The sequence below is a fragment of the Periplaneta americana genome, chromosome 11, assembly GCF_040183065.1.
Source record: "Periplaneta americana isolate PAMFEO1 chromosome 11, P.americana_PAMFEO1_priV1, whole genome shotgun sequence".
NCBI classification, from domain to species: Eukaryota; Metazoa; Arthropoda; class Insecta; order Blattodea; family Blattidae; genus Periplaneta; species Periplaneta americana.
Genome location: NC_091127.1, coordinates 85,037,408 through 85,054,700, shown reverse-complemented (window position 1 = coordinate 85,054,700; position 17,293 = coordinate 85,037,408). Strand labels below are relative to the sequence as shown.

General features: G+C 41.3%; 1 protein-coding gene across 1 annotated transcript in view; it reads left to right on the top strand.

Moving 5' to 3' along the window:
• The first annotated feature begins 13,927 nt into the window (after positions 1–13,927).
• The window catches only part of Rpt2 (26S proteasome regulatory subunit Rpt2), a 42,478-nt gene continuing 39,112 nt past the window's right edge, over positions 13,928–17,293 (top strand). Inside the window, exons 1-2 of the mRNA XM_069839727.1 lie at positions 13,928–14,269; positions 14,449–14,599. Coding sequence (XP_069695828.1) covers positions 14,267–14,269; positions 14,449–14,599 — 154 coding nt within the window. The 5' untranslated portion in view covers positions 13,928–14,266. The remainder of the gene's footprint in view (positions 14,270–14,448; positions 14,600–17,293) is intronic.

Sequence of the window (17,293 nt, the reverse complement as noted above, 5' to 3'; positions counted from 1 at the left end):
TCTGCAATCATTTTTCAAAAACGACAAGCCCAACCCAGGACCCGACTCAAATTATTCAATACATACATCAACTGGACCCCAAAAATCAGATATCTGGGAATAACTATGGATAAAACACTAATTTGGAACCAACATGTCACTCAATGAACAGGAAAAGCCATGGGTAGATTTCTTCAATTATATCCACTATTTAAAACTCCAGCATTAAAACATAAAACTAAATTACATGTCTATAAAGCCTTAATTCGAAGTATGATAACATACGCAGCACCAGCTTGGGCATATGCTAGCAAATCCGTCATGAACAAGATACAAGTTATCCAAAACAAAATATTGAGAACCATTCACGGCAGTGGATGGGGAACAAGTACACGACAACTTCATGATGACCTCCGAATAGAATATCTCTCCGAATATATACAAAAAATCACAAATGAACTCTAACACAAGGCAGCACTCAACAACAACAAACTAATAAATTCTCTTGGCAGATATGATATAAACAGGAAATACAAACATCGCCGACCCAAACAACTACTCGCATAAACTCAATCCATCGAAATGACATCCACAAGATTTATACTATACCACTGCCATCGTGATCTAGACCAGGCCGTAATGCAGGTTGTGTGACGTCACTCGATGAGTCGGGCTTTTCTATTTGCGTATACGGAGCTGAGTGAAATATATTACTTTATAGCGTGTCGGCGCTCAATTTTATTTAGTGTAATGTGTGTATAAGACCCCTTCACACTTCTTATTGCATAATATGTTGCAGAAATAATTACAAAACTGTGTTATTTTAATGTGAACGGATTTTTACATCTTAACATAACCTGGTTGCATCAACATTTTAAGTTTGGAATGGAAGCTATTTTTAGATTTAATAAAGAAGAATTATTTATATTGTGATTTTAATTTAGCACATCTACCTTCCTTACTTGTAGGTACAAAGTTTACCACAGTCCCTCCTATGAAATTAATGTATGTACAGTTGTGTGTTAATCTGGTAGGTTAGATAAATACAATTCATTACAACCCAGTATAGTAGGGAACAAATAAATAATACAATATAATTTTTATTCAATGTAATATGTGCATAAGTTCCATTTATGTGTTGCATAATGTGGCAGGAATAATAAATAAAACTGTGTTATTTTTATGTGAAGAGAATTTACCATGTTAACATAACCTATCTGCGTCAACATTTTAGGCTTAAGTTGAGAACGAAAACTGTTTTGAGATTTACTAAAGAAGAATATAGTTTTAGGATAAACTTCAGAACACAGTTACCGTCCTTACTTATAGGTAGAAAATTCACCAGTCCCCCCTATGAAATGTACATACGTTATATTACTTAGTAGCGCTGAGGTATAGTTCCGGTAATTTCTGAAATGAAAACAGTTGAATTTATTTTTTGTGGAGATGCATTTGATCCTATAAGCAATGCATATTAAAATCCTGAACGAACCGAACTAATTTGTATATGCAAGATGTATGAATACGAAGGGAACTACCTCAGCGCTAGTTTAGGCCTAGTAACATAGTAAACTAATCAGACTTCAGACTGGAGTACCGTCTGAAACGAATAAATACGATTGAAGTGTAGACAAATTGCATTTATAAGTTATACGTAGCGTTATGCTTAATTATAATGCATAATTGCGAATATGGAAATAAGGCAAGTACTGATAGAATAAACATAACCTATAACTTCAACACATTAAAATATGCGTGCGATGCAACTGAAAATTGTTGAAACGTGGATAAATTAATGTGCAAGAATTTCGTAATGAAGCATGAATGCTTTATTTCAACTAATTACAATTCTAGATACTGTAACAGTAATGAAAACTATAGGGTATAATTTTTCGTAATATACTATATGTATCTCGTTTTTAGTTCAAATTGTGTATATTATCAAACGTCGTATTATTTACTCGTATAATGTAGGTTATTCACAAAATAAAAAGGGCGCAATAATTTAAATTTAATAAGACAAATACGGTAAACTAACAATAATGGATTAGACAAGAGTAACATCGGTAACGCTGCACTTAGGCCTAATCACAACTTACTTTACATGCCAGTTAATGTTTCATTTTCACGTACATATTATTACACATATTTAGCCTACTGTTTATAAGACCAAAATTTCACTTAACCACATAAGGGCGCAATATTTAATCGAAATAAAGGCAGGTATTACACATATGAACTTTGCCTGCAACAACGTAATTTTCACACCAAAAATAATATTATACCTTACATTGCAAGTAAATTGTGTCTCGAGTGTCTCACAATCACTGTTTAAAATTTTACTGACGCAATTACACTGCATTTCAGAGAAATATATGTTATTCTTCACGCACTGCAACTAATTTATATGGTTGAAAGACCGCCTTTCGCGATCAGCTGTTAAGCGAGTCACGTGGTCTGCCTTACGGCCTGTATTAGATCACGATGGCAGTGACTATACTCATTCAGAGCCACTTACCATAGTTGAAACAAATTTATATTCCGTTGGACGCATTCGTGTCGACAGAATTTAGATACCATGCTGATACCAAAGATTATAATATGCTACATAATTGAAGAGGAAGGGTTGATATCAACTGAAACTCTAACCAATCAACAAGATAGACGACTTGTGTCACTGCCATCGTGATCTAGACCAGGCCGTAATGCAGGTTGTGTGACGTCACTCGATGAGTCGGGCTTTTCTATTTTAGTATACGGAGCTGAGTGAAATATATTACTTTATAGCGTGTCGGCGCTCAATTTTATTTAGTGTAATGTGTATATAAGACCCCTTCACACTTCTTATTGCATAATATGTTGTAGAAATAATTACAAAACTGTGTTATTTTAATGTGAACGGAGTTTTACATGTTAACATAACCTGGTTGCATCAACATTTTAAGTTTGGAATGGAAGCTATTTTGGATTTAATAAAGAAGAATTATTTATATTGTAATTTTAATTTAGCACATCTACCTTCCTTACTTGTAGGTACAAAATTTACCACAGTCCCTCCCATGAAATTAGTGTATGTACAGTTGTGTGTTAATCTGGTAGATTAGATAAATACAATTCATTACAACCCAGTATAGTAGGGAACAGATAAATACAATTCATTACAACCCAGTGTAGTAGGGAACAAATAAATAATACAATATAATTTTTATTCAATGTAATATGTGCATAAGTTCCATTTATGTGTTGCATAATGCGGCAGGAATAATAAATAAATCTGTTATTTTTATGTGAAAAGAATTTACCATGTTAACATAACCTATCTGCGTCAACATTTTAGGCTTAAGTTGAGAACGAAAACTGTTTTGGGATTTAATAAAGAAGGATAAACTTCAGAACACGGTTACCGTCCTTACTTATAGGTAGAAAATTCACCACAGTCCCTCTTATGAAATGTACATACAGTACGTTATATTACTTAGTAGCGCTGAGATATAGTTCCGGTAATTTCTGAAATGAAAACAGTTGAATTTATTTTTTGTGGAGATGCATTTGATCCTATAAGCAAGGCATATTAAAATCCTGAACGAACCGAACTAATTTGTATATACAAGATGTATGAATACGAAGGGAACTACCTCAGCGCTAGTTTAGCCCTAGTAACATATTAAACTAATCAGACTTCAGACTGGAGTACCGTCTGAAACGAATACGAAGGGAACTACCTCAGCGCTAGTTTAGCCCTAGTAACATATTAAACTAATCAGACTTCAGACTGGAGTACCGTCTGAAACGAATAAATACAATTGAAGTGTAGACAAATTGCATTTATAAGTTATACGTAGCGTTATGCTTAATTATAATGCATAATTGCGAATATGGAAATAAGGCAAGTACTGATAGAATAAACATAACCAATAACTTCAACACATTAAAATATGCGTGCGATGCAACTGAAAATTGTTGAAACGTGCATAAATTAATGTGCAAGAATTTCGTAATGAAGCATGAGTGCTTTATTTCAACTAATTACAATTCTAGATACTGTAACAGTAATGAAAACTATAGGGTATAATTTTTCGTAATATACTATATGTATCTCGTTTTTAGTTCAAATTGTGTATATTATCAAACGTCGTATCATTTACTCGTATAATGTAGGTTATTCACAAATAAAAAGGGCGCAATAATTTAAATTTAATAAGACAAATACGGTAAACTAACAATAATGGATTGGACAAGAGTAACATCGGTAACGCTGCACTTAGGCCTAATCCCAACTTACTTCACATGCCAGTTAATGTTTCACTTTCACGTATATATTATTACACATATTTAGCCTACTGTTTATCAGACCAAAATTTCACTTAACCACATAAGGGCGCAATATTTAATCGAAATAAAGGCTGGTATTACACATACAAACTTTGCCTGCAACAACGTAATTTTCACACCAAAAATAATATTATACCTTAAATTGCAAGTAAATCGTGTCTCAAGTGTCTCACAATCACTGTTTAAAATTTTACTGACGCAATTACACTGCATTTCAGAGAAATATATGTTATTCTTCATGCACTGCAACTAATGCATATGGTTGAAAGACCGCCCTTCGCGATCAGCTGTTAAGCGAGTCACGTGGTCTGCCTTACGGCCTGTATTTAGATCACGATGGCAGTGCTTGTGTAGAGTCACAGTCTAATAGATACAGTCACGCAACTCATACGTATAAAATATGCCAACATTTGACAGCTGGCGCGACAGTAGCCCTCTAGCGGCAGGCAAGTTAAAAGTGTGCACACGACTTATAACAAATTAGAAAACAGGTTTTGCGTAGTTTATTTTATATTTTTATGCTATACAATAAGTGTATATGGTTCTTATTAATTCTACTTTAGAATCCTGGAAGAATTTCACACGCAGCTAATCTACAAGTTTCAGAAGCTGGGAATAAAAGTAATTCTTTCTGCTCCTTACAACTGAATCATGGCTCTGATCACGTATCATGGTTTGAAATAATATAATTGTTCGTGAGTGGTCGGTTAATTCATTCATTCCTAAATATATTTATGAATCATTGGAACTTTGTATTTCCTGTGAGAAGAGTAAAAATTAGTAGCTTCAGAATTGTAGGGCATATCTCATAGGGTACATCGCATGGTGAACTCCTCTCCCTATTTCCTGAGAATTGAACGATTTTGCATACCGCAAATTGGGGTAAACTTGAAAATAAAGAAAAGGGGAGGATTTAAACATTAATATGAAGTTCATTATTTTTCCATTTCTTAAGAACCTGTATTTCCTTTATTATTTTGAGTCACAAATAGCGCTGATGTTATGGTTTAAATTTTTATGGCAAGTTTACCGCATTTTACATTACATTTCCAGTTTTCACACATAATGCCTAAGTTTAACTTATCTTACCTATATAATACGTAATTTACATGCACTTACTGTTAATATGACGTAGGTGAGAACAAATGAATGAACACACAATTTTGTTAAAAAAAATTGTAACTTCAATTAACTCAGAAAATGTAGGCCTAATTTTATTTTCAGAGTGAAGTGATGTAGGTCAAAAATGGGTAATTAGGGGTTAAAGTAAACATTCTGTTAAATACAGCGCAAAGTGGCAGGTAATTTTGAATGTATTTAAACTATTAATAGTCGAAGGATATATTAATTGCTACTTTGCGCTGTATTTTACAGAATTCTTACTTTAAACCTCATTACCTGCTTTTGACTTACACCACTTCTGCACTGAACGGCTCAAATAATCACTGGGAATGTAAAATCAACACCAATAACAGTCATGCAAATTATTACAGAAAATATTGCTTATTATATTAAATTTAAAAAGGCTCTTTTATTTCTTGAGAACTTAATACGTCTGCACATGAATCTACACTAACACATCAGAAATTTATCGACACGGTCTGGATTTATTCAAGAAGTGAATATTTTCAAAAGGATTACTATACTCCATGAATTCTTGCAAAATTAATACCATGATACCTACTTGAATGCTATATAACATTCAACTTTTGAAAAATATAAAGAAAAAAACACGAATACAAAAATTATGGAATTACTTGCATTAAAAACTGTAGATATATTATCCAAAATCGGAATGGTTACACATTTACACATATGATCTCTGCAAAAAAATAATATACTGTAACAGGTATTTACTTTGTTTTTATTTAAACTGTTCTTCCTGACATACAAATAGGTAACTGATAACTAATAAATGTTTTATAGAACACAATACGTAGGCTATCTACAACGTGGATTATTGGTTATGACTGAGTTATGATTTTCTCTTGGTCTTTAGGGAATCTGAAGAACGACAAATTCGGAGATTTAAACTTGTTGTTACTGCAATTTTCGTCATTGCACACATTGCCTTTATTCCAACGCATGATTAAAACGTTATTATAACATCTCGCATCCCTTTAAAGCACGTGCTGGCTGTATCAACCCTATGACCAGTGCCTTGCCTGCCGCTTGGGCGCTAGTGTCGCGAATGTTGGCAAAAAGAGTGTTGAAGTTGCGCGACTGTATGTATAAGACAGTGGTAGAGTTCTCTATTTATCCGTTCGAGATATTGTATGGGAGAGTCAGGAGAGAAGATGGCGGACTGAAACTTACTAATAAGTGAACATAAAGTGATACGTGTGTGTATAAGCAGTGTATGATAAACAGTGATGTTTATGGACGTTTTAAAAATAGTGTTGAATATATTGTAAAGTAATAGTAATATAATAAATTGAACTATCTACGTAGTTCTTGCAGACTTTTCCATTGTGCTGTACAATAAATACCCAAAGAATACAATCCCAATCATCTAACCTTTTGCTTTATTTTTTGTCTCTGTCTGGTTACATTTTAATCGGGTAGTGTAAAACACATCGTCTCTTTTATCTTCCTGTTGGCTCCGGTAAGAATTTTCAGTAGAATATGCTGTGAGGAATAAAAATGTAAATGTTTTATTTTAAATTGGGTTAGTTTTGAATATCGATGAGGGTGGGAGGGAATACTTTCTGCACAGTTTAACATTTTCGTCACCAGTTGCGCTGCTAAATGCACGGAGTAATTACTCTTTTCGCTACTTGGTGCGCTGCTATTTGTAATAACGCCTCTCCCAAAAATAGATGGAAGCAAGATCAATTTCTACAACAGCGCCTCTAGTATGTGTCACGAGAAACTTATTAAGTTTCGTATCCAATTATATATTTATCCATGGTTATAGCACGGTTTTCCTCTCAGTAGCACAGTCTACTATATATTGTGAATTTTATCTAGTAACAACAATGTAATTTATTCGTCACAACAATAATTCCTTTCTACAATTCACCTTAAACGCTCTCGTCAACAATTGGATCTTCACTCAACACAGTATTCGTTATAGCACTCCACCGACGACAATGACAATTTACTTGGACTATTACGCACAACAATGAACTGTTAATCTTAACTAATATTTACAAATCAGAACTACCAGTTCTCAGTTCACAGTTCTTCTATCTCAGTCACTCGAGTTCACAGTATCTCGAACCACAGACCTTCAGAGACAGTTCACTGTACTCGAACTCGGGTCCCTCCAACTGCGGTCCACTGCACTCGAACTCAGGTCCCTCCAACTGCGGTCCACTGCACTCGAACTCAGGCCTTCGGCTGTTGACGCAGTTGCGGACGCACACTCGAGTCGAACTCCGGTACACAAGACTGGCTTCCTTGCTCTGGCTTTCTCACTGACTGAATAACTGAAAACTGCTGTCGTTCCTTCGCGTCCGTAATTTATAACCACAGCGACGTAGCCTCGAAGGTTCCACGCGTCTCTAGAGATGGCACTCCAGAAAAAGCCAGAGCCCTCTCCTCTCTACCAGCACCAGATGCTCGCGCACTCTCGCTCCACTCTCTCGCCGCGTTGGCCCTTTCCCCTCTTCGCCGCGCGCCATTCCTCCGTGCTCCGCGCGATCTGCTTTCTTGCGGGACGCTGGTCGTGAGTTCGAATCTCATGTCGCTGTCACATTGCCCCCTCCTTAGGGCTGCTCTTCCCGGGCAGTCCCTTGGTAGGCTGCTAATCGGTCCAGATGCACCACCATCATCTTCCCTCGAGGTTGTCGCTGGATGCGGTACACCACGTCGTTGATCCGGGTCACCACGCGGTATGGTCCATCCCAGGCACTCTGCAGCTTTGGTGATTTCCCTTTGGTCCTGGTAGGTCGATACAGCCACACCAGGTCGCCCTCCTGGAATCCTGCAGAGTTGGCTAATTTGTCGTAGCGCACCTTCATCCTGTCGCTGGCCATCTTGAGGTGCTCTCTGGCCAGTTGGTGAATTCCATTCAACTTCTCGGTGAGTTCTGCCACATAGTCCGTCGCTGGCTGGTCGGCGCTGGGTGGTGTGCCAAACAGCAGATCACAGGGCAGGCGCAGCTCTCTCCCGAAGACCATGTTTGCCGGTGTCATCCCTGTTGTATCGTGGACCGAAGCTCTGTAGGCCAAGAGGAACAGTGGGACTCTGGCATCCCAGTCTCGTTGATGGTTGGACACCACCTTCCGCAGGTGCTCTTCCAAGGTTTTGATGTAGCGTTCCACCATACCATCGGACTGTGGGTGGAGGGGAGTGGTCCTGGTTTTATGCAACCCCAGACGCTCGAACAATTCTCCCATCAGGTTGGATTCGAAGTTGCGCCCCTGATCGCTATGCAATTCCCGGGGCACCCCGAATCGGCAGATGAATTTGTCAAGCAGCGCGTTGGCTACCGTCGAAGCCTCTTGGTTGGGAATCGCGTACACCTCTGGCCAATTTGTGAAGTAATCCATGGCGACTAGCAGGTAGCGGTTCCCGCGATCCGTGACCGGGAACGGTCCAGCAACGTCGATGGCGATCCTCTCAAAAGGAGCGCCCACGTTGTACTGCTGCATGGCTCCCCTGCTGCGGGTCCTTGGTCCGCGACTGGCTGCACAGGTGTCGCATCTTCGGCACCATTGTTCCGTGTCGGTTCTCTGATGCAACCAATAGAACCTCTGCCTTAACTTGTCCAGCGTCCTCTTGGCTCCCAGGTGGCCTCCAGTCACTCCAGCATGAGTCTCCTCCAGCACTTCCTTCACCTTGCTCCTGGGCAGGACAAGTTGTTCTATGCGGGTCCTTCCATCGGCCGACTCCCAAATCCTCTTCAGGATACCGTCCTTGACAGTGAAGGATTCCCACTGGGCCCAGTAGCTCTTGTAAGTGGTGCTACGGTTAGCGATATCGGCCCATACTGGTCTCTGGCCGGACTCCACATCACGCAGTAGCTGTCCAATGTTTGGGTCCTCCAGCTGCTCCCTCCTTATGGCGGCGTTATCCCATCCTGGGCTCGGCTGGGCGGCAATTGCTCGGACTGCGTGGGAGCCATCCCGCTCTTCTACTTTCAGACAGTGTTTGCAGCCATCCGGGCACGGACGTCGTGACAGGGCATCAGCGTTGGAATGTTTCTTCCCTTGTCGGTGTTCAGAGGTGAAATTGTACTCCTGCAGACGTTGAACCCAACGGGCGTTCTGCCCCTCCAGATTCTTGAAGCCCAATAGCCAGGTGAGTGCAGAATGGTCTGTCCTCAGATGGAATTCCTGGCCATACAAATATCTGTGGAAGTGCTTCAGGGCTTCCACAATGGCAGGAAGTTCTCTACGCGTCACACAGAAGTTTCTCTCAGCCTTGGATAGTGTTCGGCTGAAGTAGGCAATCACCCTCTCTTGCCCGTCCTGTTCCTGAGAGAGTACTCCGCCGATGCCTACGTTGCTAGCGTCAGTGTCGAGCGTGAACTTCCTTCCAGGGATGGGATATCCCAGTACAGGAGCAGTGCAGAGCGCCTCTTTCAGCGACTGGAAGGATGACTCCGCCTCGTCTGTCCACTGGAATTGACGTTTCTCCTCGGTCAGCTGGGTTAGAGGCTTAGCGATGTTGGCGTACCCAGGTACGAACCTTCTGTAATACGTGCAGAGGCCGAGAAAGCGGCGCAGCTCCTGCTTGTCCCTCGGTCTCGGCCATCTTCTGACGGCTTGTAGCTTCTCCGGGTCCGTGGCCACTCCGTTGGTCCCTACTACGTGTCGCAAGTAGTTGACCTTCTTCTGGAATAGATGACATTTCTTCGGGTTCAACTTCAGTCTGGCTTGTCGCAGTCTCTCGAACACTCTCCTCAGGTTCAACAGCTGTTCGCTGAAAGTCTTGCCCACCACGATGACGTCATCAAGGTACAGCAAACAGGTGTCGTATGTCAGGCATCTCATTACGGACTCCATTAGTCTCTGGAATGTAGCCGGGGCGTTGCAGAGGCCGAACGGCATAACGGTGAACTGCCATAGTCCCTGGCCTGTAGAGAATGCCGTTTTCTCCTTGTCCTCAGGATGTAGCGCCACCTGCCAGTATCCTGACTTGAGATCCAACGTCGAGAACCACTCTGCTCCGGCCAGGGTGTCCAAGGTGTCGTCAATTCGTGGAAGCGGAAAGCAGTCCTTCTTAGTGACGTCATTCAGTCTTCTGTAGTCCACGCAGAAACGCAGGTCCCCATTCTTCTTCTTCACCAGCACCACAGGTGATGACCAAGGGCTGTCGGTTTCCTCGATGACCCCTCTTGCTTTCATGCCCTCCAGTTGGCTGTCAATCTCCCTCTGTTTAGCTAGAGGGACGCGTCGAGGAGGTTGTCTGATTGGGCGAGGATTTCCGGTGTCGATGCGGTGCTGAACTTTCTCCGTTCTCCCGTAGTCGTTTTCAGACAGACTGAATACGTCCTGAAATTCTGTCAGTAGATCGTGGACTTGTCTTCTTTCTCTTTTGCTTAAATTCGCCGGCAATTCTCGAGCCAGCTCTTTCAGTGATGGGTCTAGATCTGGACGTGGTCGGTGACACTCCTCGTTATCTGCTAGAGACGTCACAGACACCACCGGCTCGACGTTACCTAATACAGTTCCACTAGGCACCTAATTGTCCCGATTGGTGACATTCAGGACCCTCACCGGTACCACCTTCTGATTCGGGAGTAGGGATCTGGCCACATAAACCCCATCTATCGGAGTTGTTTGCGAATCGAGGAGCAGGTTTCTCTTAGGTTGTCCGACCAGTCTTGCCGTCACCACCATCTCGCAGCCTGCTTGGATTGTCACATGATTCTCCAGGGTGAGTCTGCTGGCCCTGGGTTGGTCTTCGACGTCCCTCAGGAACACTTCATCCTGACCAAAACGCAGGATACGGCGCCTGACGTCCACCGTTGCATCGAAGATCCGCATGGCGTCGAGTCCCAGGATGACGTCTTCAGTGATGTTGGCGACGAACACCCACGTCTCCAGTCTCCTCTTTCCCAATGTCAGATCCAGGAAAACCTCCTTTTGGACGGGCAGGTTCTCGCCTGAGGCAGTACGTAGCTCATACCGGCGCAGCGGCGTCCTCCCAGGTAGGCCACGCACGACTTCCGGTCTGGCGATAATGAGCGACGCCCCGGTGTCTACCAGTACTCTGCATGGGCGGCCTCTTATCCATCCGTCAGCAATCAGCCCATCGTCGCATCTTCTGTTAACCGTCTTCAAGATCAGCCGAGGGGATGGTGATGACGGCGCCGACGTGCCCCTCATCGCATCGGCCTCTTTTAGTTTTCCTGTTTGTGACCAGATCGGTCACAGTCCCTCCTCAGGTGTCCAGGCTCGCCGCAGGACCAGCAGGTAGGCAATCCTCGTCTTCGTCGCTCGGGTGATTTCGGTTGACGCTCCTCGACGTCGGCCGCCGCGACGCTCCTAATCCGGTGCGACGTCGACACGTTCGCCGTCAACTTTGCTGCCTCCATCCTGAGGGCCGCCGCCAGAGCTGCATTGATGGTGCGATGCTCTGCCAAGAGTAGCTGTTGCTTTATTTCCGGGTCTCGAACTCCGCTGCCGAAGGTGTAGGCCGCCTCTCCAGCGATGAAGTCATTAGGTAGGCCCCTGAGCGCCTTATGGGCCAGTTGTTCCACCGCCATCGCGAATTCTTGCAGGGACTCGCCTGACTGTTGGACCCTCGTTTTCAGTTGGGTCCTGAATGCTGCAGCAAGTTGATGGTCACCATAACGTCCCTCCAAGGCCGCCATTATCTCAGCGGCTGTCCCATCTTCTGGAACGCTGTGAAGAATCTCCGACGCCTGTCCCTGAAGCGCGGCCAGCAGCTGAGTAGTTTTCTCTGCTGGCGTCCACCCATTGTGCTCTGCGATGGCCTCGAACTGGCGACGGAATATCGCCCAAGACGTCGTACCGTCGAACTTCGGCGTCTTGACGTTGTGATGTCTGGCTGAAGCCAATGGTTCCGCAGGGGCACTATATGGAGTCCTGAACTCTGTGGCCGCTTCTTGCATGGCACGTCGAACCTCCTCGGCAACTATCTGTTTATGTTCTCTAGCCTGGCGATCCACCAACGCGAGAATGTGCTTGTTTTCCTCAGCGTGTTTATCCATCATCTCACTCGTCTTGTCCAGCAACTCGGTCGTCTGCTCTTGACGACGCTCGAGATCACGGATTTTGCCATCGAAATGGTCTACATCCTGTCTCAACTCGGCTACTGTCTCGTTTATAGTTGTAAAATTCTGGTTTAGTTTATCCAAATCGGCCTTAAGTTCGTCGTTTACGATGGCGACAATTCCATCTACGTGGGCCGAAACGCTTTCAATTTGCGTAGTGACGTCATCTTTCACTCCTCTTATGTCGCCTTTCACTTCACTTATGTCACTTTTCACCTCAGTTCTCACTTCACTTATGTCGTTCTTAACCTCACTGATGTGCTTGTTCATGTCGTTCATGTCGTCTTTCATTTCTGCTTTCACTGCACTTAAGTCGTTTTTCAGTTCTGCGATGGCTTGCAGGATCAGCTGTAGGTTCTCCATTGTCGATAATATCCCACTCCTGACACCAATGTAAATTTTATTTAGTAACAACTATGTAATTTATTCGTCACAACAATAATTCCTTTCTACAATTCACCTTAAACGCTCTCGTCAACAATTGGATCTTCACTCAACACAGTATTCGTTATAGCACTCCACCGACGACAATGATAATTTACTTGGACTATTACGCACAACTGTTAATCTTAACTAATATTTACAAATCAGAACTACCAGTTCTCAGTTCACAGTTCTTCTATCTCAGTCACTCGAGTTCACAGTATCTCGAACCACAGACCTTCAGAGACAGTTCACTGTACTCGAACTCGGGTCCCTCCAACTGCGGTCCACTGCACTCGAACTCAGGTCCCTCCAACTGCGGTCCACTGCACTCGAACTCAGGCCTTCGGCTGCTGACGCAGTTGCGGACGCACACTCGAATCGAACTCCGGTACACAAGACTGGCTTCCTTGCTCTGGCTTTCTCACTGACTGAATAACTGAAAACTGCTGTCGTTCCTTCGCGTCCGTAATTTATAACCACAGCGACGTAGCCTCGAAGGTTCCAAGCGTCTCTAGAGATGGCACTCCAGAAAAAGCCAGAGTCCTCTCCTCTCTACCAGCACCAGATGCGCGCGCACTCTCGCTCCACTCTCTCGCCGCGTTGGCCCTTTCCCCTCTTCGCCGCGCGCCATTCCTCCGTGCTCCGCGCGATCTGCTTTCTTGCGGTACGCTGGTCGTGTGTTCGAATCTCATGTCGCTGTCACAATATATATATATATATATATATATATATATATATATATATATATATATATATATATATACACACACACACACACACACACACACACACACACACACACACACACACAGTCACGAAGTTTGAGTTTTGAGGGTGCTAGAAACAATAGACTGTGACGGTACAATTTTGCATTGCCTGTAATGAGGCGATATTAGCGACCCTAATGGTGAGCAACTACCTAATGTTTGCATATTTACTACGTATTGAGCTTTGCGACTGTATATACTAGACTGTGGTTATAGCCAAAGACGTTTAACGTGTTTTATGTTTAACCGGTTATAGCTCCATCTCTTGTGAGATACAATATGTTTCTGATAGTGTAGCAAATTTCTTTTAGCGTTTTTCAGTTTTTCTAAAGATAAGACTGAGCATATAAAACATAAATTAAGGTCACGATATATTTACTATTTCTTTGTTGTAGGTATTTCGTAATTTTAACACAAAGGATTGAAACATCCGTGATTGGTTTTATGAAACAGTCTTATGGCATGAATTGAAAGACTGAGTGCAACATACTGCACTTACCTTAACCAAATATAGAAGGCTGTACTTCCGACATCGTGAAAACGCGTATTTTGGGCTGAAAGGAGGGTTGAAATGGTAAGTTCATTGTTTTGAATATTATATTAATATCATAATACGTTTCGTAGTAAATGATAACACAACACTTTGGGCGGAATACAGAATCTAAATATATCTCTTTGCATATAGGCCTAACTCAAGATTAATATTACTATTAATGTTTGACACGAATGTTGATCTACCCATAATTTTGACAGGGTCAAAATCAGTCCGGTAGTGGAGGAACTGGAGGAGATAAACGAGATGATAAGGATAAAAAGAAGAAATATGAACCACCAATTCCAACTCGTGTTGGTAAGAAGAAGAGGAGGACTAAAGGTCCAGATGCAGCTATGAAATTGCCACAAGGTAATTTCGTACTGACGCACGTTTAATGTGACGTTTCTATCCTGTTGCTTTATTTTATGGTGAATCTTCGATGTTTCACCGTATCAAAGACTTGCAGAGATAGCCTAGTTTTAACATGATTCTTAATTGCAGTTGTATTAAAATACGATTGTTTTTGTTCAGGGAGCATACATTTTGTTGCAGTTCGTTTGATCCTTTAATAACGAAACGCAAATCGGACATAATTCCGTGTGGTGTGAGGAGCTATCGAAGATTGACCTAATTCTATATAGATTTTAACCTGCTGGTTAACAAGTACCTTCCAGTTTCCGGAACTTGGTCCTGGTGCCTACGAGTAATTTAAAAATACAACTTGAAACGAGGTGCTAGCTCGTTTTCATGGCGTATACATATTATTCGAAATTCTCCTCCCTATGTTGATTGTCTTCACCCCGCTCAGGATCTCAACCTATCTCTTGTTCACTGGAGCCCTTTTAGCTACTCATTTTCTGTGTTCTTATCAAACCTCCTAAGCTACCTTGGAGGTGCCAGGGATCAAGTTCCTATGGTACATTGCGTCGGCAAGCTAACAACACCTGCTAAAAAATAAATAATAAATACGAATAAAACTAAATATATGACAGTTTCGAAAGAACCAATAAGATTCAAATTAGAAGTGGAAGGAAAAAATAAGCCAACAGATATCAGCCCGAATTTGGGCGAAATTTCAGAATACTATTACCTTCCTTCCCCTCTTCACCAAAATTCCAACCCTGTGCACATAAAATAAATTATTGGTACTGAAAAGTGTCTTTTCGTAAGCGTTCATTCGACAAACACAGAGAAATCTGCTCTTTTTAGTGTTTTAATATATATATATATATATATATATATATATATATATATATATATATATATAAATATATTGTTGACAGTGCGGTAATCGTATACTGAAATTTTCCCAGAAATTGCTGCTCAGTATTACAGCATTGTATGTAGTAGCATGTTACTTTCGAGAAACAAGATGTCAAAGTTTTAGAGCATCGGTAATAATTGTTTGGCAGATTGCTGACTCAGTATTAGAACATCGTATGTAGCAGCATGCTACTTTTGAGAAACAAGATGTGAACGTTTTAGGGCATCAGTAATAATAATTGTTTTAACATTGTTTCTTCATTCCAGTGTTTATGTCTTAAAAATATAAACCATATGCAGTAGTAATTTCTGAATGTATATGCTTGTTAACAACTGTCCATAGACAGGTCTGAACCTCACAAGTGATACCAACAAGGCACCACTCATGAGGCAACTAAGTCAGGAAATAATGGGATAGGATAGTCAGTGTTTTTCTTCCTCCATTGCATACACTGCCGATTAGCTACTTATTGTACTAATCAGACTTCAGATGTATACAAACAATTGTACTTTCTCTGATACATACCGTCAAGTGAGGCATTTGCTGTGTTGTCAACAAGCACCAGCCAGTATTATGTACAACTATTCGCAATTTTATACTGACGAGCTTTGTGTCTAAAGCTCGATAATATGCATGCTAATGATATTTTTGAGAATGGTGATTCTACACGTTTTTTCTCTGAACTAAAACAAGCATATTTATTATTTTCACAACTCCACAGCAGACCCAATTAAATTACTAACATACAAATATACGTAAATATAAAACTACTGCATATCCGGTAGGCTTGCTGACATACACTGAAAACTGTTTTACTGTTTTCTCATTAATTCCAAAACACATTTACGTGAACTAGGCTACATTATATTTTTAAATATCGCACTTAAATCAGCTGTACAAAAAATGTATAATCTTCATGAGTTAACAATAACATTGCAAGATTGCTTCGTGTAATTTCAAAAAGGTAGTGATTATAGCATGTGTGCACATGCTTCTGTTCTGTAGAATGTTGTTGTTTTCTAATGCCAGGCGTATGACAATAAAGTCATTTGACCTTTTGCATTCTAATATTTTTCAAAGATATTATCATGGGCAGCCAATGAAGCACAGATTTTGAGGTGTTCCGAATCCATTTCTTGATTCGAATTGCACAATGGGCAGTTAGGGGACTGATATATTCCAATTCTATGCAGGTGCTTGGCCAAACAGTCATGGCCTGTTGCCAATCTAAATGCAGCTACAGACGATTTGCGTGGTAAATCAGGAATTGACTGTGGATTATGATGCAGAGAGTTCCATTTTTTCCCTTGGGATTGTGTTATCAAATTTTGTTTGTTGAAGTCTTAGTAGGCCTATGTAGATTTAATAAATCTTTGCACAGAGTAACACGTAGATTTATTAACAGGTCTGTAAGTAGCAGTGCTGCCCTTCTTTGTTAACGCATCCACATTCTCATTTCCTAGGATTCCACAATGGGATGATATCCATTGGAATACAATTCTTTTATTGAGTGTTATTAATTGAGAGAGCATTTTAGTTATTTCTGCTGTTTGAGATGAAGGTGTGTGTCTAACGACTATTGATAGAATAGCTGCTTTGGAATCTGACAATATAACTGCATTTTTAAATTTATTGATGCGGCATAGAAGATTCCTGAGACTTTCACTTATTGCAATGATTTCTCCATCAAAACTTGTTGTTCCATATCCAGGAGATCTATAAAGTGAGAAGAGACAACACGTAACACCTGCACCTTGTTCCCTGGAGATCAGGGATCCGTCGGTGTATAAATGAAGCCA